Raw genomic sequence first — 26325 nt, 5'->3', positions numbered from 1 at the left:
ATAATACTGCTCCTATGTACAAGGATATAACTACTATAATACTGCTCCTATGTACAAGAATAGAACTACTATAATACTGCTCCTATGTACAAGAATATAACTACTATAATACTGCTTCCATGCAGAAAAATATAACTACTATAATACTGCTCCCTAGTAAAGACTGTGCATCTGAACAGTAAGGTTCATGTGGGTTTCCCTTTAGCTGTAAGCAGCTGATATTGTACCGCACAGAAGGGAAGTAATGAACACACCTCACCAGTTATTATATATTTTTTGCTTTATTTAACATGTGATGTAATAAGATGACATACAATGACCTGAGCACACACAGTGACATCATATCCCACGACCTCTGATGGACGGACCAGCACAAATAATACATCATATATCAAACAAAAAAGTGAATAAATAGATTGCGGACTTCCCGTGGACTGTACACGATGGATGCGGGGAGTCCGGAGCCGCCTTCTCTGCTTGTCTCAGCTGATGGGGTACAGCATAATGGCCACAACTTTGTTGCATACCACAAGCCAACAAGTAATCCCAACACCGCCTGAAATGAGAGAAAAACCCGATGTACATGATCAGTCAACATCGAAGTATTGCTGACAACAAGTAATCTGGGGTAACAGCCTGACAACTGCAGGAGCAGTAATGTGGGCCACATTGGCGGAGACAGTTGTTTACAGAGATGGGCCCATACAGTCCAAATGTTTATACAATGCCTCAAAACACAGTGCCCGCACAGTACAGCCATTCAGTGCCCAAATAATACCGCTATATAGCGAATATATAGTACCTTAATACAGTACCTTAATAATAATACCAAATAGTGTTGAGATAACACCGCCATACACATGTGTGCTCATAAGTCTTCATATCCAAGGCAGAATCTTGTGATTGGTTAATTTTAAGGATATTTATGTTCAGGTGAAGCTATTCATCATCCAAAAATTGTGCGTATTCTATAGGTCCTGTGGTTGTATACGGCTTAACCCTATATTATTGCGGTGGCCAATGCCCACATCATTTGGCGGTAAATATCTTACTTTTACTCTCAAAATATCGTAACCATTGGCGAATATGGATAGGGTTTCGACTACATGGGGCACCCGGAGCAAGTAAACCCGGCAATAGTGAGAGTTGAAAACCCACCGATCAAAAGTTTTGCATGTCATCCAGGCTGCGGCACGGGGAAAGCAAAAGTAGTCCAAAGATGTTAAAGGGGTTGTCCAACGAACAAAAACTACTCTTAAACTAGGGTCGCCACGATAACAAAATTTTGATTCAATTTCGATAACATAAAAAAGTATTGCGATACTCGATACCATGCGAAAAAAAGAAAACACCAAAAAAGCTGCATGCATTCCGCATTTTATGGAACGTCCGGCCCATAATAGTACAGTCCTATCCTATTTCTGGGGGGGACAAGGTGACAAAAAAACGGCGAATCGCGCGTTTTTTATTTATTTATTTTCTGTTACGACGTTCATCGCATAGGAGATAATTTTTAATATTTTAATAGTTTGGACTTTTTAGACGTGGCGATAGGTTTTATTTATTTATTGTTTATATATTTTATATGTAAAATTGGGAAAGGGGGCGATTTATACTTAATATTTTGGTGTTTTTTTTTTTACTTTTTATTTAATAACTATTAGCCCACTTAGGGGTTAGAACCCTTGTCCTATTCACCCTAATAGAGATCTTCTAGGGTGAATAGGACCTCACACTCTCCCTGATGCCCTGGGCATAGTGCACTAGGGTTGATTCGGGTATCGAATTTTCGATACCCAATCGATAGTTTTGCCTGGTATCGACCTTGATACCAGGATTTGCCTTTTTTCGATTACTAGGCTTCGCTATTGCGCAGTCTAGTATCAGAGAAAAAGGAGCGCGCTGCTCTCTCCGTGTTCTCCTCAGCAGCACAGGGGAGAAGGAAGCAGTCTCTCCCTCCCCCTGTGCTGCTGCTGCCAATGAGGAGAGAGGGGCGGGCGCACTGCGCCACCCATGAAGATAACTAATCCATTAATTCAAATATAGGCGGCGGGTGCCGGCAGCAGAATCACATACCCGACACCGACCTCTATGACAGGGCGCTGTTCTCGGCAATGAACCCCTCCGATGCGGCACCTGATTAATTGCCGCGGATCGCAGCGCCTTGTCATAGAGGTTGGGTGTCGGGTATGTGATTCTGCTGCCTGCACCCGCCGCCTATATTTGAATTAATGGGTTAGTTATCTTCATGGGTGGCGCAGTGGCCACAGCCCCTCCCCTCTCCTCTCATTGGTGGCAGTCGCAGCAGCGGCACAGGGGGGAGGGAGGAAGAGACTCCCTCCTTCTCCCCTGTGCTGTTGAGGACAACATGGCGTGCGCTGAGAGCATCGTGCGCCATGTTCTCTGATACTGGACTGCGTAGCAAAACCATAGCATGCAGATGCCGGAAAAGCTCAAAGAGGACCTTTCATCTGGCAGAAAATTCTGAACTAAGTGTCATGATCTGTACAGCGGCGCCCAGGGATCTCACTGCACTTACTATTATCTGGGCGTCGCCTTCTCCTAGGCTGTAGCACTGGCCAATCGCAGCGCAGAGCTCACAGCCTGGGAGGTTTTTTTCTCCCAGGCTGTGAGCTCTGCGCTGCTATTGGCCAGCGCTGCAGCCTAGGAGAAGAAGACGCCCAGGAGAACAAGGGCAGTCTCTCCTCTTACTATAACCAAGTGACCGAACATACCGACAGCGGGAGAACAGAGCGGTGCCCAGGGATAATAGTAAGTGCAGTGAGATCCCTGGGCAACGCTGTACAGATCATGATACTTAGTTCACAATTTTTTGCCAGCTGAAAGGTCCTCTTTAACTGCACTGAAATGGACATTAACCTTTAAGGGAAAATAAACATTTTTAGTAGTTTGGATATTTGAGTCAGTACCAATTAGGCTACTTTCACACTAGCGTTCGGCTGTCCGCTCGTGAGCTCCGTTTGAAGGGGCTCACGAGCGGACCCGAACGCCTCCGTCCAGCCCTGATGCAGTCTGAATGGATGCGGATCCGCTCAGACTGCATCAGTCTGAGGGCGTTCAGCCTCCGCTCCGCTCGCCTCCGCACGGCCAGGCGGACAGCTGAACGCTGCTTGCAGCGTTCAGCTGTCCGCCTGGCCGTGCGGAGGCGAGCGGATCCGTTCAGACTTACAATGTAAGTCAATGGGAACGGATCCGCTTGAAGATGACACCATATGGCTCAATCTTCAAGCGGATCCGTCCCCCATTGACTTTACATTGAAAGTCTGAACGGATCCGCTCAGGCTACTTGCGCACTTAGAAATTTTTCTAAGTTATTAATGCAGACGGATCCGTACTGAACGGAGCCTCCGTCTGCATTAATATGATCGGATCCGTTCAGAACGGATCCGATCAAGCGCAAGTGTGAAAGTAGCCTTATGTTTATTCTGTTATTATTGTTGTTTATTTTTTAAACTGGGAAATTGTTTTTGTGATTTTTTATATTTGTGTTTTTTATTTTATTTATTTTTTATATAAACTTTATTTTTTACATAATTTTTTGTCCTCCTAGGCCACATGCACACGACAATTTGTATTTTGCGGTCTCCAAAACACGGATCCACAAAATACTGTTGCATCCTTTTTTTGCAGACTCATTGGTAGCAGCACCTGAGAGGTTAAATAGCCAGGATCACAGCTTGCGCCGATCCCAGCTGCAGCAAGTGGGCGTCAGCTGTGCAACACAGACAGCAACTGGTATGTAGCCTCAGCCAGCTCTATACACTCCTCACCCTCAGTCTGCTCCATACACTCCTCACCCTCAGTCTGCTCCATACACTCCTCACCCTCAGTCTGCTCCATACACTCCTCACCCTCAGTCTGCTCCATACACTCCTCACCCTCAGTCTGCTCCATACACTCCCCACCCTCAGTCTGCTCCATACACTCCCCACCCTCAGTCTGCTCCATACACTCCCCACCCTCAGTCTGCTCCATACACTCCCCACCCTCAGTCTGCTCCATACACTCCTCACCCTCAGTCTGCTCCATACACTCCCCACCCTCAGTCTGCTCCATACACTCCTCGCACTCAGTCCCTGAGCCCGCTCCATACACTCCTCGCACTCAGTCCCTGAGCCCGCTCCATACACTCCTCGCACTCAGTCCCTGAGCCCGCTCCATACACTCCTCGCACTCAGTCCCTGAGCCCGCTCCATACACTCCTCACCCTCAGTCTGCTCCATACACTCCTCGCACTCAGTCCCTGAGCCCGCTCCATACACTCCTCACCCTCAGTCTGCTCCATACACTCCTCACCCTCAGTCTGCTCCATACACTCCTCACCCTCAGTCTGCTCCATACACTCCTCACCCTCAGTCTGCTCCATACACTCCTCACTCTCAGTCCCTGAGCCCGCTCCATACACTCCTCGCACTCAGTCCCTGAGCCCGCTCCATACACTCCTCGCACTCAGTCCCTGAGCCCGCTCCATACACTCCTCGCACTCAGTCCCTGAGCCCGCTCCATACACTCCTCGCACTCAGTCCCTGAGCCCGCTCCAAACACTCCTCGCACTCAGTCCCTGAGCCCGCTCCATACACTCCTCGCACTCAGTCCCTGAGCCCGCACCATACACTCCTTGCACTCAGTCCCTGAGCCCGCACCATACACTCCTCGCACTCAGTCCCTGAGCCCGCTCCATACACTCCTCGCACTCAGTCCCTGAGCCCGCTCCATACACTCCTCACTCTGTCCCTGAGCCCGCTCCATACACTCCTCACTCTCAGTCCCTGAGCCCGCTCCATACACTCCTCACTCTCAGTCCCTGAGCCCGCTCCATACACTCCTCGCACTCAGTCCCTGAGCCCGCTCCATACACTCCTCACTCTGTCCCTGAGCCCGCTCCATACACTCCTCACTCTCAGTCCCTGAGCCCGCTCCATACACTCCTCACTCTCAGTCCCTGAGCCCGCTCCATACACTCCTCGCACTCAGTCCCTGAGCCCGCTCCATACACTCCTCGCACTCAGTCCCTGAGCCCGCACCATACACTCCTTGCACTCAGTCCCTGAGCCCGCACCATACACTCCTCGCACTCAGTCCCTGAGCCCGCTCCATACACTCCTCGCACTCAGTCCCTGAGCCCGCTCCATACACTCCTCACTCTGTCCCTGAGCCCGCTCCATACACTCCTCACTCTCAGTCCCTGAGCCCGCTCCATACACTCCTCACTCTCAGTCCCTGAGCCCGCTCCATACACTCCTTGCACTCAGTCCCTGAGCCCGCTCCATACACTCCTCGCACTCAGTCCCTGAGCCCGCTCCATACACTCCTCGCACTCAGTCCCTGAGCCCGCTCCATACACTTCTCACTCTCAGTCCCTGAGCCCGCTCCATACACTCAGTCCCTGAGCCCGCTCCATAAACTACTTGCACTCAGTCCCTGAGTCCGCTCCATACACTCCTCACTCTCAGTCCCTGAGCCCGCTCCATACACTCCTCACTCTCAGTCCCTGAGCCCGCTCCATACACTCCTCACTCTCAGTCCCTGAGCCCGCTCCATACACTCCTCACTCTCAGTCCCTGAGCCCGCTCCATACACTCCTTGCACTCAGTCCCTGAGCCCGCTCCATACACTCCTCGCACTCAGTCCCTGAGCCCGCTCCATACACTCCTCGCACTCAGTCCCTGAGCCCGCTCCATACACTCCTCGCACTCAGTCCCTGAGCCCGCTCCATACACTCCTCACTCTCAGTCCCTGAGCCCGCTCCATACACTCCTCGCACTCAGTCCCTGAGCCCGCTCCATACACTCCTCACTCTCAGTCCCTGAGCCCGCTCCATACACTCCTCACTCTCAGTCCCTGAGCCCGCTCCATACACTCCTCACTCTCAGTCCCTGAGCCCGCTCCATACACTCCTCACTCTCAGTCCCTGAGCCCGCTCCATACACTCCTTGCACTCAGTCCCTGAGCCCGCTCCATACACTCCTCGCACTCAGTCCCTGAGCCCGCTCCATACACTCCTCACTCTCAGTCCCTGAGCCCGCTCCATACACTCCTCACTCTCAGTCCCTGAGCCCGCTCCATAAACTACTTGCACTCAGTCCCTGAGCCCGCTCCATACACTCCTTGCACTCAGTCCCTGAGCCCGCTCCATACACTCCTCGCACTCAGTCCCTGAGCCCGCTCCATACACTCCTCGCACTCAGTCCCTGAGCCCGCTCCATACACTCCTCACTCTCAGTCCCTGAGCCCGCTCCATACACTCCTTGCACTCAGTCCCTGAGCCCGCTCCATACACTCCTCACCCTCAGTCCCTGAGCCCGCTCCATACACTCCTCGCACTCAGTCCCTGAGCCCGCTCCATACACTCCTCACTCTCAGTCCCTGAGCCCGCTCCATACACTCCTTGCACTCAGTCCCTGAGCCCGCTCCATACACTCCTCTGACACCTGTGATGTACAGTTACGTCAGGGTGCGCAAAGGGGTTAATCTGAAACAATAATAACAGCTGAGTTTTCTCCGCTCCCTCATAGTTTCTAGGAACTCACCTTCTGCCTGCGGAATTTAGACTTATAAGTGCAACTGTACTTTCTACACAATACCGCCATTCAATGCTGAATATTTACATCCATACAGTCTACTATTATTACATGGGGAATGCAAATAGCTTCTGGCGTAGATTTCAGGTGTAATATTATGCAATGTTCAATCTGTCAGGCCACATAGGCCCCTGCACCTCCAACCGTCAAAAATGCAGCAAATCCCGGGAAAAATGTACACATTGATGCACAAAATGGGGGTTGAGAAAAAATGTGCGACTTTTCTATACCAGAAAACCAGTGTAGAGGGTTTTCCATACAGGACAACCCCTAGCAGTACTACACCCAGATGTGAAAGTTGTAGGAAACAATTCAGCAATCTTCAGAGCAGAAATCTCCCAGCTTTGCTAGCTGGAGGAATGTCTGCATAGAACCTGCTCTGGTGATTTGCATTCTGAGAAGTGCAGCCTTTTCACCTGGCACCATACAGCTGCTCTCCCATAATTTCCACCAGCCGCAGCCATAGAGTTCCCCTGCGCACAGCCTCAGCAGCAGAACATGACTGGGACTCATGCGCAGAGGCAGCAGTATAGGGCCAGCAGCTCAGTAACCCTTGGTTCACACCTGAGCGTTTCTAAAACGCAAGTTTTATGCGCGTTTTTTGCAATAGTAAACGTGCGTTTGACGCGCGTTTGTGTGATTGACAGCAGTGTTGTCCAATGAGTCTATGGCCCAAACGCGCGACAAACGCCCCAAAAAAAAGCTCATGAACTTGTTTATGCGTCGGGTGTTTTACAGCGCGTTCAAACGCGCTGTAAAACGCTCAAGTGTGAACCAGGGCCATAGGGAAGCATTGGTTTTCACGTGTTGAGCGTTTTACAGCGCGTTTGAACGCGCTGTAAAACGCTCAGGTGTGAACTTAGGGTAACAAAAAGCAGGAGAATAAACTGAGCATGTCTGACCACCTAACTGGCTTGCGAAGGGTGGACGATGTCAATAGCAACCCGATTTCTAAGCAAAGGAGAGACCTGAATCACCAATGAATGACCTTATCTCCCAGCAGGAATCAGGTCAGAAATTTCAGACAAGGGGCTCCAAGCATACAGCATGATAACTGTGAGATCTCGCAGCTCTAATTACAACAGTGCAAACTACAGCAGTAATGATCATCAGTATCAATGATGAGGTCTAAAACAACAACCAGCTGAATAGTGAGTGCAGCTCTGGAGTATAATACAGGATGTAACTCAGGATCAGTACAGGATAAGTAATGTAATGTATGTACACAGTGACTCCACCAGCAGAATAGTGAGTGCAGCTCTGGAGTATAATACAGGATAAAACTCAGGATCAGTACAGGATAAGTCATGTAATGTATGTACACAGTGACTGCACCAGCAGAATAGCGAGTACAGCTCTGGAGTATAATACAGGATGTCACTCAGGATCAGTACAGGATAAGTAATGTAATGTATGTACACAGTGACTGCACCAGCAGAATAGCGAGTACAGCTCTGGAGTATAATACAGAATGTCACTCAGGATCAGTACAGGATAAGTAATGTAATGTATGTACACAGTGACTGCACCAGCAGAATAGTGAGTGCAGCTCTGGAGTATAATACAGGATGTAACTCAGGATCAATACAGGATAAGTAATGTAATGTATGTACACAGTGACTCCACCAGCAGAATAGTGAGTGCAGCTCTGGAGTATAATACAGGATGTCACTCAGGATCAGTACAGGATAAGTAATGTAATGTATGTACACAGTGACTCCACCAGCAGAATAGTGAGTGCAGCTCTGGAGTATAATACAGGATGTAACTCAGGATCAGTACAGGATAAGTAATGTATGTACACAGTGACTCCACCAGCAGAATAGTGAGTGCAGCTCTAGAGTATAATACAGGATGTAACTCAGGATCAGTACAGGATAAGTAATGTAATGTATGTACACAGTGACTCCACCAGCAGAATAGTGAGTGCAGCTCTGGGGTATAATACAGAATGTCACTCAGGATCAGTACAGGATAAGTAATGTAATGTATGTACACAGTGACTGCACCAGCAGAATAGTGAGTGCAGCTCTGGAGTATAATACAGGATGTAACTCAGTTTCAGTACAAAATGACAAAATGTATTATACATGAGCTGCAAAATGGTGTTCAAAATGTAAATATATGCACTTAACATATTTGGTCCATGTGCTTAAGTGGTTACCTGCAATCCCAGTGGGAAAAGCTACTAGACGTTCCAAGGGTGCAATCCATTTACTGGGGAGCACAGTCACTGGCTCGGAGTAGTATTTCCATATGAGAGAGATCATCAAAGCAGCCTGAAAAATAGGAGAAGAAACACAATGTCATATTTTCTGCTTCTGTAATTCATCTTGTATATAAAAAAAGCTCTGACAGAAGATGACCGGATGTGATCCACCAGGAACTCTTGGCTCAGGAGTATTGTGAGCATCCAATGAAAACTAGATAAGCCCACTGGAGCATACAAAATAACAGTCTAATGCAGCCTACTTGTCAGCTGTGCTGTATAAATTGGGACAAGTTCAGCAGAGTAATCTCACTGTCACCATAGGTTTTGCTAATTAATAACAGCTCTATTGTACTGCTAGAGGCCTGGATGAGGCAAGATAGCAATACTATATACCACACAAGCAGATACGACTGTATGCAGCTTCCTGTAACACCTGCCTCTACGGGCATTGTTAGTGTTTGTACCTTCCATAGACAACATCTCAGTGCAGCCTGTGGTCACTGTTAGTGTATCTACCTCCTATAGACAGCAGTGCAGCCTGTGGTCACTGTTATTGTATCTATCTCCCATAGACAGCAGTGCAGCCTGTGATCACTGTTAGTGTTTCTACCTCCCTTAGACAGCAGTGCAGCCTGTGGTCACTATTAGTGTATCTACCTCCCATAGACAGCAGTGCAGCCTGTGGTCACTGTTAGTGTATCTACCTCCCATAGACAGCAGTGCAGCCTGTGGTCACTATTAGTGTATCTACCTCCCATAGACAGCAGTGCAGCCTGTGGTCACTGTTAGTGTTTCTACCTCCCATAGACAGCAGTGCAGCCTGTGGTCACTGTTAGTGTTTCTACCTCCCATAGACAGCAGTGCAGCCTGTGGTCACTGTTAGTGTTTCTACCTCCCATAGACAGCAGTGCAGCCTGTGGTCACTGTTAGTGTATCTACCTCCCATAGACAGCAGTGCAGCCTGTGGTCACTGTTAGTGTCTCTACCTCCTATAGACAGCAGTGCAGCCTGTGGTCACTGTTAGTGTATCTACCTCCTATAGACAGCAGTGCAGCCTGTGGTCACTGTTAGTGTATCTACCTCCTATAGACAGCAGTGCGGCCTGTGGTCACTGTTAGTGTATCTACCTCCTATAGACAGCAGTGCAGCCTGTGGTCACTGTTAGTGTATCTACCTCCTATAGACAGCAGTGCGGCCTGTGGTCACTGTTAGTGTATCTACCTCCCATAGACCAGTGTTTCCCAACCAGTGTGCCTCCAGCTGTTGCAAAACGACAACTCCCAGGATGCCCGCACAGCCAAACGCTGTCCAGGCATGCTGGGAGTTGTAGTTTTGCAACAGCTGGAGGCACACTGGTTGGGAAACACTGCCATAGACAGCAGTGCAGCCTGTGGTCACTGTTAGTGTTTCTACCTCCTATAGACAGCAGTGCAGCCTGTGGTCACTGTTAGTGTTTCTACCTCCCATAGACAGCAGTGCAGCCTGTGGTCACTGTTAGTGTTTCTACCTCCCATAGACAGCAGTGCAGCCTGTGGTCACTGTTAGTGTTTCTACCTCCCATAGACAGCAGTGCAGCCTGTGGTCACTGTTAGTGTATCTACCTCCCATAGACAGCAGTGCAGCCTGTGGTCACTGTTAGTGTCTCTACCTCCTATAGACAGCAGTGCAGCCTGTGGTCACTGTTAGTGTATCTACCTCCTATAGACAGCAGTGCAGCCTGTGGTCACTGTTAGTGTATCTACCTCCTATAGACAGCAGTGCGGCCTGTGGTCACTGTTAGTGTATCTACCTCCTATAGACAGCAGTGCAGCCTGTGGTCACTGTTAGTGTATCTACCTCCTATAGACAGCAGTGCGGCCTGTGGTCACTGTTAGTGTATCTACCTCCCATAGACCAGTGTTTCCCAACCAGTGTGCCTCCAGCTGTTGCAAAACGACAACTCCCAGGATGCCCGCACAGCCAAACGCTGTCCAGGCATGCTGGGAGTTGTAGTTTTGCAACAGCTGGAGGCACACTGGTTGGGAAACACTGCCATAGACAGCAGTGCAGCCTGTGGTCACTGTTAGTGTTTCTACCTCCTATAGACAGCAGTGCAGCCTGTGGTCACTGTTAGTGTATCTACCTCCTATAGACAGCAGTGCAGCCTGTGGTCACTATTAGTGTATCTACCTCCCATAGACAGCAGTGCAGCCTGTGGTCACTGTTAGTGTATCTACCTCCTATAGACAGCAGTGCAGCCTGTGGTCACTGTTAGTGTATCTACCTCCCATAGACAGCAGTGCAGCCTGTGGTCACTGTTAGTGTATCTACCTCCCATAGACAGCAGTGCAGCCTGTGATCACTGTTAGTGTATCTACCTCCCATAGACAGCAGTGCAGCCTGTGATCACTGTTAGTGTATCTACCTCCTATAGACAGCAGTGCAGCCTGTGGTCACTGTTAGTGTTTCTACCTCCCATAGACAGCAGTGCAGCCTGTGGTCACTGTTAGTGTTTCTACCTCCCATAGACAGCAGTGCAGCCTGTGGTCACTGTTAGTGTATCTACCTCCTATAGACAGCAGTGCAGCCTGTGGTCACTATTAGTGTATCTACCTCCCATAGACAGCAGTGCAGCCTGTGGTCACTGTTAGTGTATCTACCTCCTATAGACAGCAGTGCAGCCTGTGGTCACTGTTAGTGTATCTACCTCCCATAGACAGCAGTGCAGCCTGTGGTCACTGTTAGTGTATCTACCTCCCATAGACAGCAGTGCAGCCTGTGGTCACTGTTAGTGTATCTACCTCCTATAGACAGCAGTGCAGCCTGTGGTCACTATTAGTGTATCTACCTCCCATAGACAGCAGTGCAGCCTGTGGTCACTGTTAGTGTATCTACCTCCTATAGACAGCAGTGCAGCCTGTGGTCACTGTTAGTGTATCTACCTCCCATAGACAGCAGTGCAGCCTGTGGTCACTGTTAGTGTATCTACCTCCCATAGACAGCAGTGCAGCCTGTGGTTACTGTTAGTGTATCTACCTCTTATAGACAGCAGTGCAGCCTGTGGTCACTGTTAGTGTATCTACCTCCCATAGACAGCAGTGCAGCCTGTGGTCACTGTTAGTGTATCTACCTCCCATAGACAGCAGTGCAGCCTGTGGACACTGTTAGTGTATCTACCTCCCATAGACAGCAGTGCAGCCTGTGGTCACTGTTAGTGTATCTACCTCCCATAGACAGTAGTGCAGCCTGTGGTCACTGTTAGTGTATCTACCTCCTATAGACAGCAGTGCAGCCTGTGGTCACTGTTAGTGTATCTACCTCCCATAGACAGCAGTGCAGCCTGTGGTCACTGTTAGTGTATCTACCTCCCATAGACAGCAGTGCAGCCTGTGGTCACTGTTAGCGTCTCTACCTCCTATAGACAGCGGTGCAGCCTGTGGTCACTGTTAGTGTATCTACCTCCTATAGACAGCAGTGCAGCCTGTGGTCACTGTTAGTGTATCTACCTCCCTTAGACAGCAGTGCAGCCTGTGGTCACTGTTAGTGTATCTACCTCCTATAGACAGCAGTGCAGCCTGTGGTCACTGTTAGTGTATCCACCTCCCATAGACAGCAGTGCAGCCTGTGGTCACTGTTAGTGTATCTATCTCCTATAGACAGCAGTGCAGCCTGTGGTCACTGTTAGTGTATCTACCTCCTATAGACAGCAGTGCAGCCTGTGATCACTGTTAGTGTATCTACCTCCCATAGACAGCAGTGCAGCCTGTGGTCACTGTTAGTGTATCTACCTCCCATAGACAGTAGTGCAGCCTGTGGTCACTGTTAGTGTATCTACCTCCTATAGACAGCAGTGCAGCCTGTGGTCACTGTTAGTGTATCTACCTCCTATAGACAGCAGTGCAGCCTGTGGTCACTGTTAGTGTTTCTACCTCCCATAGACAGCGGTGCAGCCTGTGGTCACTGTTAGTGTATCTACCTCCCATAGACAGCGGTGCAGCCTGTGTTCACTGTTAGTGTATCTACCTCCTATAGACAGCGGTGCAGCCTGTGGTCACTGTTAGTGTATCTACCTCCCATAGACAGCGGTGCAGCCTGTGTTCACTGTTAGTGTATCTACCTCCTATAGACAGCAGTGCAGCCTGTGGTCACTGTTAGTGATTCTACCTCCCATAGACAGCAGTGCAGCCTGTGGTCACTGTTAGTGTATCTACCTCCTATAGACAGCAGTGCAGCCTGTGATCACTGTTAGTGTATCTGCCTCCCATAGACAGCAGTGCAGCCTGTGATGGTTAGTGTTTCTACCTCCTATACAGCAGGTCCTGGGGTTTAGAGGTCTAAAATGTGATGTGAATAGCTCCTTATATAACAATATGCTGTAAGCTTCCTCTAGTGGCAGGTGACTCCAGCCAGAAGTTTGAGTTATTTCCGTCTGAGATCCGTTTTTTAGGACGGGGGAAAAAAGTCCATGCAGTATTTTTTTCCGTCTAAAAAAAACGGATCTTAGGCGGAAATGGCTCAAACGGATGACAACTGATGCAACAGGATCCGTTTTTTTTTTTTAAAGGATCCTGTTTTTTTTCTCTTCTTCTGACAAATCAGAAGAACGAAAAGCTAAACGGTAATTTGAATGCACCCTTAGAAAGGTGCATGATGTAATCTGTAGTGAAGGTAATCTTCTTACCAGTGATTGTATTTGTGATTTATAACCTCCCTTCTCATCCTCAGCCGTGTCATGTGACCAGCATTCTGATTTCCAACTGACACAGGACAAGAAGTCAGTTACTTCTCTATTCATTCCTATGAGACCGACATTGAGGCTCCCATAAGATTACATAGAGAAACGAGCTTCCTGTTCACACATAAGATGGTGTGTTATTTGGAGACTCATAGTGCTGGTCACATGACACCGCTGAGGATCAGAAGAGAGGTTATAACTCACAAATACAGTCACTGGTAAGAAGATCACCTTCACTACAGTATACATCACGGACAGGAGCACACAAAAATGCACAAGTTTGCATCTGCTGTACAGTAGACTGCATCTCCATGCTGCATAGACATGTTTTAGGCTTCGCCCATTCAGGAAACAGGAGAAGACTGAACATTCACAACAAGAAGGATGAAAAGTAATGGACATTGGACTAGATTTACTACTGCATTTTTTATTTTATTTTTGCAACATCTATCTTTAAAACTGGAAGGAGTATTTGGTGCCACATTCCATTCAGGATCCACTATCTTATCACTTACTGAAGAGATATATTGTGCATGTTGGCTTATTTTTAGCTCCTGTGCATTGGGCAGGAAAACCCCATGATAAATGATGACAACTTGCTTAATCCTGTGTGAATTTTAGTTTTTTATAATTTTTACACCATTTTGGACAATTAGGCACAGTTTTGTGCTATGTGAAAGGACTAATGACCACACAGTGTTGACAATAATCCCTAAATTTTACCCACAAGATCAAGCGGACATTAACAACATATGCTAAATACTAAATTTGCAGAGGTTGGTCATTTATGGCATATCCTACTGCCAGGCCATAAATTTGCGCCAGAAGGAACATTTGAATACCCCTTGCTCAAATACGCGGCCAACCCTCTATCCACCACTATGGGACTTCTGAAAATAGTTTGCCTATTTTTGAAAGTCAAATAACAGTGAGTGGAGAAAGCCGCACATGCGCGACATGCTCTCCATTCAAGGCAGGGCCCCATTCTTAAGACAGGAGCAGGTCCAAGAGCTGGGACTTCCAAAAATAGCTGAGCCACTGCTTGGCTATTTTTGGAAGTATTATAGCTCTCCATTCAGAGCAGGGCCCCGTTCTCAAGACAGGAGTAGATCCATACGGTGGGACCCACACTTATCAGATATTTATAACTTTCAAAAATAGCTGAGTCACCGTCTGACTTTTTTTTGGAAGTCTCATAGCAGTGAATGGAGAAAGTCGCGCATGCGCAGCATCCTCTCCCTTCACGTCAGGGCCTGTTCTTAAGACAGGAGCAGGTTCAAGGGGTGGGACATTTAAGGCATATCCTATCAATATGGGACTTTCTTTAAAAGCATATGCAGTCACCCAATCAAGAGTAAATCTGGGCCCGTGTGCTCTCTGTGCACTGTACGCAGGCTCAGAACGACCGCACGCTGAAACGTAACAGTATTATACTCTACTCCGCCAATATTTACATAAGAAATGGTGACGTGCACATGCAGGGACGTGAATCTCTACTACCGTCAACCTCAGATAGAAGTAATAATAGCACAGGAACCGGGGGCAGCTTTCATATACAGTGCCTTACTGTGCAGGACTAGACCTCTCTGGTGGAACGCGTTAGTCTAAGCCTCCGGCTGTTTGGCTGCTCACCCTCTGTATGGTATCAGGGGAAATTTATCCGCATGAAATCACCGCCTGATAAAAATAACATAAAGGGGGCCGCACGCTGAATATCTGCAGTCTGTATTAGATTGACAAACAATACGATGCAAAAAAGGCGACAGTCTTAAAGGAGAAGGTGTGCGACTGTCTGCCCAGAATGTGAGAACATGACACCTCGGCATACGACCTGCACAAAAAAAGAAATTATTTGAAACCTGACATGCTGTTTTGTAAGTCAGATCTTGCCAGAGGCAAAAATTTCAACCGTCCCGATGCTTTTTATGCATGAATTCTTTTACATTAGGGAGGGGCAGCTGCCCGGGCATGAGCGCAGCTACAGGGAATCCATACAACCAAGTGTACATTGGGTGTGGTGAGACAGCAAAGCCCAGACTGTAAAAGCACTGAAGGCCAGGGCTGTGGATACTGAACATGGCACAGGCTGGTGCCAACACGTGCAATGGGCGGGTAATCTAGGAGCACGTCCCTGCAGTGTACAAGTCACTGGATTTGAATGCCTGGAAGAGAACCTCCACTTTGGAGCCACTGATAAGAGGAGATTAGGGAATTGCTTAAGGGTACTTTCACACTTGCGTTGTTGGATTCGACGGATCCGGCAATCTGTATGCAAATGGATACCATTTGTAGACGGATCCGGGATGAGGATCAGTCTCACAAATGCATTGCAATACCGGCTCCGTCTCTCCGGTTGTCATCTGGAAAAAACGGATCGGGTATTTATCTTGTTCACATTTTTAAAGGTCTGGGCATACGCAGACCGGAATTTTATTTTTCTGGTATTGAGCCCCTAGGACGGAACTCAATACCGGAAAAGTTTAACGCAAGTGTGAAAGTACCCTTAGTAGCAACAGGCAGGACATGAGAGATTCCAATACCTGTGTACTCAGTGTCGCACAAATTCCATAACCTAAGGAGATAGGTGCAGTAGCAGCCACACCTGGATTGTTCTGATGCCTCCTGCAGGGCTAGCACAGAAATCACATATTTCACATTGCTTATTTCTTCTAGTCCCTTAAAACTATGCTGGTCTAGTTGTGGAAACCACCAGCGATCGCCTGCAATCTGCTGGGAGGAAGTGTTTAGTTTCTCTGCAGCACCACCACAGGGAAAATGAGGTATTACACTGTGCCCACTGAAATGTATAAGATATCTATATAATGTAATGGGTCCTCCAGAGAGAGAGACATTTTCTGAAGAATGTGACCAGCATCTAGGACTAGAAAAACAACTAGTGGTGTTAGTTTGCAGGAGCACGCCTCCATATGCCCCCCTCCCCCATGTGCAAAGCTGTCATTAAATGCCTCGTAGTGCTGGGTTAAAGGGATTGTCTGGTCTTAAAAAAAAAACTTTTTTTTTTTTTTTTTTAAAGTGGGTGCAGCTTAGCCAATGGGGGTAGGTGTATTCAAATCGACTTCTCTACAATAATTTATGCCAGAAGGTTGGTGTAGATTTCAGTTTGCGATGCACGGACAGCGTACATTTATTTTTTTAATACATGATTTACCTAGGACAATGTCTCCCCTCACTTCCTGGCGCCCTAGACATTAGTCCATGGGTGCTTTATTGTAGATATAGTGTGTATAGTTCTATCTTCTGACCTATCTAGGCTTACAACAGTACAACTTAGTCGTCATGTGTTAATAAATCCCCTGCCCTCCAATGACAATTACATGAGTCTGTTGAGACTGTCCCAGTCTACACAGCAAAGCTGCACAACACAAATGTCAGTCAGAGATCTCACAAGTTGTTAGTGGGGGTCATCATGGTGGGATCGGCAAGGGAGCCAAAGATTGGACCCCTACTGAGCAAACACTGGCAGCATATCCCAAGTATGTTTAAGATCTAGAGGACCTCTTTTTAGCTACTCTCGTCCGCATGCTGTGTCTGGTAGACCATGGATACAAGTTGCACAATTTCTGGAAAAATCAGCCATGTTTTTCTCATTTTATGCTACCTTTCTAGAGAGGAGAACCCAAATATAAAAGCTACCACCATTGACTTGAGTCAGAATTGATGGCACAAGGTTGTGAAGGCTTTAATAGCTCAATCTACTGAGATCTTTATAAGCTGTATTTCCCTTTAAAGGGATATTCTGGTTACAAAAGGCTATCCCAGGGATGGCCAACCTGAGGCTCTCCAGCTGTTGCAAAACTACAACTCCCAGCATGCCCAGGCTACCTTCAGCTATCAGCCTACAGCAGGGCATGGTGGGAGTTGTAGTTTTACAACAGCTGGAGAGCCTCAGGTTGGCCATGCCTGGGCTATCCCTTGTCCACAGGATATAACAGACTGGAGGGGATACAAACCTTGGGACCCCCATAGATCACAAGAACGGGGATCCCGTTTGAACCGAACCGCTGCTGCATTCAAACTCAATGGGACCGCCGGTGACCTCTACAGAGGAAATGTGGTATTGCATCTAACTATGGATATTAATGGGCATCCATTTATGACAAAGAAGAACCAGAGTGAGAGCTGCAGTTTGCTTGTAGCTCTGGGGGGGAAGGGGTTCTAATATGGCATACAGTGCCTTGCGAAAGTATTCACCGCTCTTGACTTTTTTTTGTGTTTTGTTACATTAGAGCCTTAAGTTCAATGTTTTGCTAATCTGAATTTTATGTGATGGATTAGAACACAACAGTCTAAGTTGGTGAAGTGAAATGAGAAAAATATATAAATAAAACTATTGTTTAGAAATAGAAAACAAAAAATTGGCATGTGCGTGTGTATTCACCCCCTTTGTTAGGAAGCCTGTAAAAAGCTCTGTTGCAACCAATTACCTTTAGAAGTCACATAATTAGTGAAATGATGTCACCTGTGTGCAATCTAAGTGCCAAATGATCTGTCATTACATATACTCACCTTTTTTTGAAAGCCCCCAGAGGCTGTAACACCTAAGCAAGAGGCATCACTAACCAAACACTGCCATGAAGACCAAGGAACTCTCCAAACAAGTAAGGGACAATGTTGTTGAGAAGTACAAGTCAGGGTTAGGTTATAAAAAAATATCCAAATCTTTTATGATCCCCAGGAGCACCATCAAATCTATCATAACCAAATAGAAAGAACATGGCACAACAGCAAACCTGCCAAGAGATGGCCGCCCACCAAAACTCACGGACCGGGCAAGGAGGGCATTAATCAGAGAGGCAGCACAGAGACCTAAGGTAACCCTGGAGGAGCTGCAGAGTTCCACAGCAGAGACTGGAGTATCTGTACATAGGACGACAATAAACCGTGCGCTCCATAGAGTTGGGCTTTATGGCAGAGTGGCCAGAAGAAAGCCATTACTTTCAGCTGAAAACAAAAAGGCACGTTGTGAGTTTGCAAAAAGGCATGTGGGAGACTCCCAAAATGTATGGAGGAAGGTGCTCTGGTCTGATGAGACTAAAATTGAACTTTTCAGCCATCAAAGAAAACGTTATGTCTGGCGCAAACCCAACAACATCACATCACCCAAAGAACACCATCCCCACAGTGAGACATGGTGGTGGCAGCATCATGCTGGGGGGATGGGACCGGGAAACTGGTCAGAGCTGAGGGAAAGATGGATGGTGCTAAATACAGGGATATTCTTGAGGTAAACCTGTACCACTGTGCATAATGTGAGGCTAGGACGAAGGTTCACCTTCCAGCAGGACAATGACCCCAAACACACTGCTAAAGCAACACTTGAGTAGTTTAAGGGGAAACATGTAAATGTGTTGGAATGGGCGAGTCACAGCCCAGATGTCAATCCAATAGAAAATCTGTGATCAGACTTAAAGGGAGTCTGTCATCACAGTTTCACCTTTTTAACCCTTCCCATAGCTTTCTAGCAGCATTACAGTTGATAAAAACGTTACCTTTATAAGCAATCGTGGACTTATAAAACTGGCAAAAATCATCTTAGTAGGATATGCAAATGAGGGCTCGCAAGTGCCCAGGGGCGGCGTCAACCTCGTAGGTGCCCAGGCAGCTCTGCCTTATCGTCGCTTCCCCCCGCCCAGTCTTTCCCTCTGCCCGCCCATCTTCTTACTTCTTCTCTCGCCGAGATCCCGCGCCTGCGCGCTGAGTCCGTTGGCCGGCGCATGCACATTAATTACTGTGATGCCGTACCAGGAATGGACATCTTAGTGCGCATGCGCCGGCCGACGGACTCAGCGCGCAGGCGCGGGATCTCGGCGAGAGAAGAAGTAAGAAGATGGGCGGGCAGAGGGAAAGACTGGGCGGGGGGAAGCGACGATAAGGCAGAGCTGCCTGGGCACCTACGAGGTTGACGCCGCCCCTGGGCACTTGCGAGCCCTCATTTGCATATCCTACTAAGATGATTTTTGCCAGTTTTATAAGTCCACGATTGCTTATAAAGGTAACGTTTTTATCAACTGTAATGCTGCTACAAAGCTATGGGAAGGGTTAAAGAGGTGAAACTGTGATGACAGACTCCCTTTAAAGATTGCTTTTCACAAGTATAAACCATCCATATGCCCAGCTGCCACTAGGAGGCTGACACTAGAAGTAAAAAGTGTTGGCTCCTCCTATCTGGGCTATACTCACTGCAGATGCAGGGGGAAAGCCAGTAGGTGGAAAAGCATTAGGAGCACAAAATAAAACTGTCAATTCCAATAAAACTAACAAGCCAACAATTCCTAAACCAGAAAGGACCAACAGAAAGACTTAGCCAAAAGGGTGGGATCTGTGTCCCCCAATGCATCCTATGAGAAAAGGATTTTACGGTAAGTACAAAAATCCAGTTTTCTCTTGAATGCATTGGGGGACACAAACCCATGGGACATCTTAAAGCAGTCCACAAGGGAGGGCAGAAAAACAGCCATGCAACGCAACTAACTCACGGCTGCTTGGAGAACCCTGCGACCCAAACTGGCATCAGCAGAAGCCAATGAGTGGATGTGATAAAATTTGGAAAACGTATGGACAGAGTCCCAGGTGGCGGCCTTGCAGATCTGGGAAGCTGAGGCCTGATGTCTAACCACCGAAGAAGCCCCGACCGCCCCAGTGGAATGAGCAGTCAACCGAAAGGGAGGAACACGACCCTTCGCAACATAGGCCTCCTTAACTGCCGACCTAATCCAACAGGATATGGTGGCCTTGGAAGCTTGCAGGCCCTTGCGAGGACCCTCAGGGACCACAAAGAGGGAGTCCGACAGGCGAAAGGGCTCAGTCAACCGAAGATAGAGGCGAAGAGCCCTAACAACATCCAAACTGTGAAGCGAACGCTCCCTAGGATGAGAGGGGTTAGGACAGAAGGACGGAAGGACAAACTCCTCATAAATGTGGAATGAGGACACCACCTTAGGGAGGAAGGAAGGGACCGGACGCAGAACCAACCTTATCCTGATGAAACACCAAGAAAGGGGATAAGCAAGAGAGCGCAGCTAGTTCGGAAACTCTGCGAATAGAAGTAATCGCCACAAGAAAGGCGACCTTAAACGAGACAAAGGAAAGAGAAATATCCTGTAAAGGATCAAAAGGAGAGGCCTAAAGAGCGCCCAGGACAATGTTCAAGTCCCACGGTTCCACAGGAGGACGAAAAGGCGGAACACGGTGAGCGACCGCCTGCAGTAAGGTTCTCACTTGGCGGCGAGAAGCCAGGGGTTTCTGGAAAAGAACAGATAGGGCCAAAATCTGACCCTTGAGAGAGGCCAGCCGAAGGCCCTTGTCAAAGCCCGCCTGGAAGAAAGACAAGACTCTGGGAATAGAAAGAGAGAGGGTGAAACTTAGCAGCCTCACACCAGGAAAAATAAGTCTTCCAGGTACGATGATAAATTCTGGAAGACTGGGGCTTGCGTGCGTGGAGCATAGTCTGGATAACAGACTCCGAGAGACTGCGGAACCTCAGAACCGCGGCCTCAACAGCCACGCCGTTAAACGCAGCTGATGTAAACTCTGGTGGAGTATCGGACCTTGGGAAAGGAAGTCGGGACGTAGTGGGAGACGCCACGGCGAGTCTGCGAGTAGGAACAGAAGATCCGCGTACCATGCACGGCGGGGCCAATCCAGGGGCCACCAGAATCGCTGGAACCAGGGCGCTTGAGAACCCTGGGAAGGAGAGGAATGGGAGGAAAGAGGTACACGAAATTGAACTGGGACCAAGAAAGCCTGAGGGTCCCAGGACCTCGCGAAGTAACGCGGTACCTTGTGATTTAGACGGGAGGCGAAAAGGTCTATGTCCGGCGTGCCCCAACGTTGACACAGATGAATAAACACCTCTGGGTGAAGAGACCACTTGCCTGGGTCGGGGCTTTGGTGACTGAGCGAGTCTGCTGCCCAATTGTCAACCCCGGGAATGTGGACTGCGGAAAGGACCGGAACAAAGGACTCCGCCCACCGAAGAATGCGTGATGCCTCTTCCATGACCCTCACAATTCTGGTGCCCCCCTGATGATTCAGGTACGCCACTGCAGTGGAGTTGTTCGTCTGGATTCGGACCGGAAGACCGGAGAAAAGGTGTGTCCAATGAGAGAGAGCCAGAAAGATCGCCCTGAGCTCCAGAATATTGATGTGCAGGGAGGATTCCGCTGCTGACCACAGGCCCTGAGCAGAGAGGGACCCGAAGTGGGGGAATAAAAGACTTGCCCAGAGATAGGGTGCGAGGTAGAAGCCACCAGCACAACTCCTTGCAGACAAGATGGGGAAGACGAACCAGACGGTTGAGGCCCACCTGGGACTTGTCCCAGCTGGATAGGATCGCCAGCTGAAGAGGCCTGGAATGGAATTGTGCAAATGGGATTGCCTCGAAGGCCTCAACCATCCGGCCCAAAACCTGCATGCACGTCCAAAGAGGTAGAGGGGACGGCTTGCGAAGGTGAACCACTGCATCTCGGAGAGCCACCACTTTGTCCTGGGGAAGGAACACTCGACAAATGCGAGTGTCTAAGGTCATGCCCAGGAAATCCACTCTCTGGCGGGGGGGGGGAATAAGTATAAGGACCCCAGCGAGGAGCAGCACCCAGGAGACCACATAGAACAGGGGAACCGACCGGGAGGCAGGATTGCAGGCCCATTGTCAGCACATGAGCCCCAAGAACAGACGCCCTGGCCAAGGTAGAAGGGATGGTCCAGAGGGGGCAGAGGGGAGAGCTGTACTTACCCTCTGACGTCTTCAGGCGCAACATGGTCACCCCATCAGCAGACTCAATATGGGGCCCGTGGGAAAGCTGGCAAGCCACTGCAGTGGCAGTAATGGGGACTGGGTGACCAGCGGGACCGAAGTACGCGCCCGCAGAGGGTGCAACTAAAGTGGCAACCCATGATGGAGAACCCCCTGCATCAGGAGAAAAACCTGCATAAAGAGGAAAAGAAAGAAAAAATAAAACAAAATAGCAGCAAGACCTGCAGGAAAAAAGCAGGTCGTGTCTGCCTCCTATAGACACTAGAAAAAAAATGGTTTGCTCCTGCATCTGCAGTGGGTATAGCCCAGATAGGAGGAGCCAACACTTTTTACTTCTAGTGGCAGCTGGGCATATACCCATGGTGCTGTGTCTCCTAATGCATTGATGAGAAATCCCAGTGGTAAGATGTGGGAAGCTCATAGAGACTTATCCAAAGCGACTTGGAGCTGTGATTGCCGCAAAAGGTAGCTCTACAAAGTATTGACTTTAGGGGGTTGAATAGTTATGCACATTGACTTTTTCAGTTATTTTAGTCTAATTGTTGTTTGCTTCACAATAAAAAAAATTAAAATAAAATAAAAATCTTCAAAGTTGTGAGCATGTTCTGTAAATTAAATTATGCAAATCCTCAAACAATCCATGTTAATTCCAGATTGTGAGGCACCAAAACATGAAAAAAGTCATGGGGGTGAATACTTTTGCAAGGCACTGTATATGGAAAGGAGTTGTTGAAGGAATTTTCACAACTTCAAAAAGTCAGCTACAGAAAAAATAGAATTTTCCAGAAGTTTTTCCTCCACCGATGTTCCTGCAGATTTCTATAGGGAAATATCATCAATTAGCAATCATATACAGCCATAGAAGACATATTTTATCATAGACATTATCCTCGGGCACGGAATAAAGCCATCTCTTCCAGCTGCCGGCGGGATGCCCGGGTCTTCTAAAAAATGCATGCGGTTATGAACAAAGTCAGTAGACCTGGAGCGGGCCACAGAGATTTATACCAACATCAGCGGTTGTGAGCATAATAAAAAAAATTAAAAAAAATATATATAAAAACACAAAATAAAGACAAATGTAGATTAAAAAAACTGAAAAAAGAATAAAATTAAAGTGGCAGTGCATACTCCTATCCAATCAGATTGTAAGCTCTTGTGTGCGCAGGATCCTCATTCCTCTTGTTGTAATTATTGTGCTGTGCGCCACTGTTTTCCTGCTTACCGCCGTGGTCGCGGGCGCTGTGTGGTGATCTGCGGCCAGTGCTTCCCATTTACCACTCAAGTCCTGGGCTCTGTCTGTGTAGATACTGTTGTTCTTGGATCAGCTCCACAGTTTCCTCTCAGCCCTGGCCACAGCATGCTTGCTGCTTGTTTCCTGCAGCACCTCCTTAAGGGCCGGCACGCGTCACTCCCTGTGCTTTATGGGTTAGGTCATGTGACCTTGCTGACCAATCCTAGCCCTCCTGCACATATATAAGTGGCTCAGCCCCCTTTCCAGATGCCTCAGTGTCAAGGTCCTTGTGTCCTGCTAAGGTCCCTGGATATCCGCTTGTGTTCCGGTCTCGTACTTGTATTACTGAACTCTGCTACCTGTTTGATCCCTGCCTGCTTGCCTTGACTCTCCTGTTGCCGATCCGGATTGCCTGACCTATTGCCTGTCTGACTTCGCCTCTGCCTCATCCTTCGGTCCTGCACTGTTGCTCCTGGTAACGACCCCGCCTGCTAACATCGCTTGTACTTCTGGTACCTTTCTCAGGTATCTCCTGGTCCGCCTGGACCAGCTGCCTCGTGTGCCTATCCTCCTAAAGAGGTAGCGATCTGGTGTTCCCCTCGAGAAAGTCTATCCCCACTATCAGGGGTACTTAGACAACGCCCTTAGAGGAGGCAGGACACGTGGCACAGTGGCTTTACACCCGCTGGTTCGTGACATATTGACTTGTCTGTTGCTATGTTATTCATAAAATATGGAAAAGACCACAGCACTCTTATTTTCTGATGCATAAGCTTCTTATTTATTTAGTTGTATTATTAATCCATCCAAATAAGACACGCCATCCAACAAGCACACCGCTACTATGACTAAGGCCGTGAACAAGGTCTGAGTGTAGACCTGAAACGTTGGCCAATGGCTAAAATATAACCTTACTTGGATGGATTAATAATACAACAAAATAAATAAGAAGCTTAGGCAACAGAAAATAAGAGTGCCGTGGTCTTTTCCATATTTTATGAGTATTCAAATTTACCGCTGAGCACCGCCTTCATCTTCCGGGCTATGTTATTTATGACCGTTTGTACATGAACCTCTGAACTGTAAAGCGCTGCGGAATATATTGGTGTTATATAAATAAAGATTATTATTATCATCCATGTTTTTACCCATAATAGGGAGCAGAAATTGTCCAAGGTAAGGATATTTAGATTAGTCCGAATGGATTTGAAAATTGACAACCTCTAAGTAAGTACTATGCTATGAGCACAGTAGTCCTTTTGGTTGCCCTTATAAAATATATTAGCCAGCAGGGGGCGACAGTGAGCACAAGAATCAGCTGCTCCCCCCAAGGTGCAGAGCGTCTGATGGAACAGGAAGTGAATTTTAGACTACCTCAGGCTCCCAACAGACAATGCAGATGAGCTGGAACCACAGATGTGGCCGTGTCCTACTGTAGCAGAGCTAAAAGCAGCTGACAATCCACCTTTAACCAAAGGTAACCATGATTAAATCTTCCAGTAATTGTGTAATTATTGCATAAATATTATTGCCATTTTTTAAAAATTTATTTTAGGTGGAAATTCTAATGTCTTCTCCTTATCATCAAAAGGGACCATCGGAAAATGATCTATTGTTGAGATCAAGTTTTTATCTTAAAGGGCATCTGTCAGCAGGTTTGTACCTATTAGGGATCGACCGATATAGATTTTTTTAGAACCGATACCGATAATCTGGGAACTTTCAGGCCAATAGCCCATAATTTATACCGATATTCAGTGAATTTTCATTCTAGAAAAAAAAAAAATCCTACACAAATCTGCTGAAAATGAATATGTTTATTGTTAACCTGTAGGTTTTTTTTGTAAATCTTTCTTTTTCATTTATACTTAAATTTTTTTTATTTTTTACTAACTTTTAGGCCCCTTAGGGACTAGAACCCTTGTCCTATTCACCCTGATAGAGATCTATTAGGGTGAATAGGACTTCACACTGTCCCTGCTGCCCTGTGCACACAGCAGCAGGGAGCTGACTATGGCAGCCAGGGCTTCAGTAGTGTCCTGGCTGCCATGGTAACCGATCGGAGACCCGCGATTACACTGCTGGAGCTCCGATCAGAAGCTGCCACTGAAGAGGAGGGGGAGAGGGGATCCTGTGGCCACTGCCACCAATGATTAATACTGGGGGGCTTGGGTTGGGGGGGGCCCACTGCGCCACCAATGTTTTTAATACTGGGGTGGGGGTGGGGGGTGCACTGCATCACCAATGATTAATACTGGAGGGGGGGCGCACTGCGCCACCAATGTTTTTAATACTGGGGTTTGGGGGGGCGCACTGTCCCACCAATGAAGATAACTATCTCATTAAATGTTCGGTGCAACTGTACTGGAGGCGAGTAGGAGTGGTTTAAGTGTTGTTGGTTGGTGCTGCCGGTTACGTCCGTGTTCACCTTTGGCAGGGGCCAGGCCGCCGTCTGGGTCAGTGTATGAAGTATGTATCCACTGGACTCTGGGGTCGAGTGGAGGGTGGACCATAGGCGCAAAACACAACCAGAGTTGGTTTCAAACCAATAGGTTTTTTTTTATTTTTGTTATCGTGACCAGAACAAAAATAATTAAAAAAAAATATTGGTTTGAAACAAACTCTGGTTGTGTTTTGCGCCTATGGTCCACCCTCCACGCGACCCCAGAGTCCAGTGGATACATACTTCATTAATTCATATACCGGAGGCGGGAGCTGGCTGCAGAGTCACATAGTTGGCTCCCGACCTCTATGAGCGCTAGCTGCTATCCGCGGCAGTTAACCCCT

At 47.9% G+C, this 26325-nt stretch overlaps 1 protein-coding gene across 1 annotated transcript in view; it reads right to left on the bottom strand.

Moving 5' to 3' along the window:
• Window positions 1–262: 262 nt before the first annotated feature.
• Window positions 263–26325, bottom strand: part of GET1 (guided entry of tail-anchored proteins factor 1) — a 41409-nt gene continuing 15346 nt past the window's right edge. Inside the window, exons 3-4 of the mRNA XM_044285885.1 lie at window positions 8767–8881; window positions 263–556 (exon numbers count right to left, since the gene is read on the bottom strand). Of these exons, the coding sequence (XP_044141820.1) occupies window positions 483–556; window positions 8767–8881 (189 nt within the window). The 3' untranslated portion in view covers window positions 263–482. The remainder of the gene's footprint in view (window positions 557–8766; window positions 8882–26325) is intronic.

The sequence above is a fragment of the Bufo gargarizans genome, chromosome 3, assembly GCF_014858855.1.
Source record: "Bufo gargarizans isolate SCDJY-AF-19 chromosome 3, ASM1485885v1, whole genome shotgun sequence".
NCBI lineage: Eukaryota > Metazoa > Chordata > Amphibia > Anura > Bufonidae > Bufo > Bufo gargarizans.
This window is presented reverse-complemented; position numbering and strand designations above follow the sequence as displayed.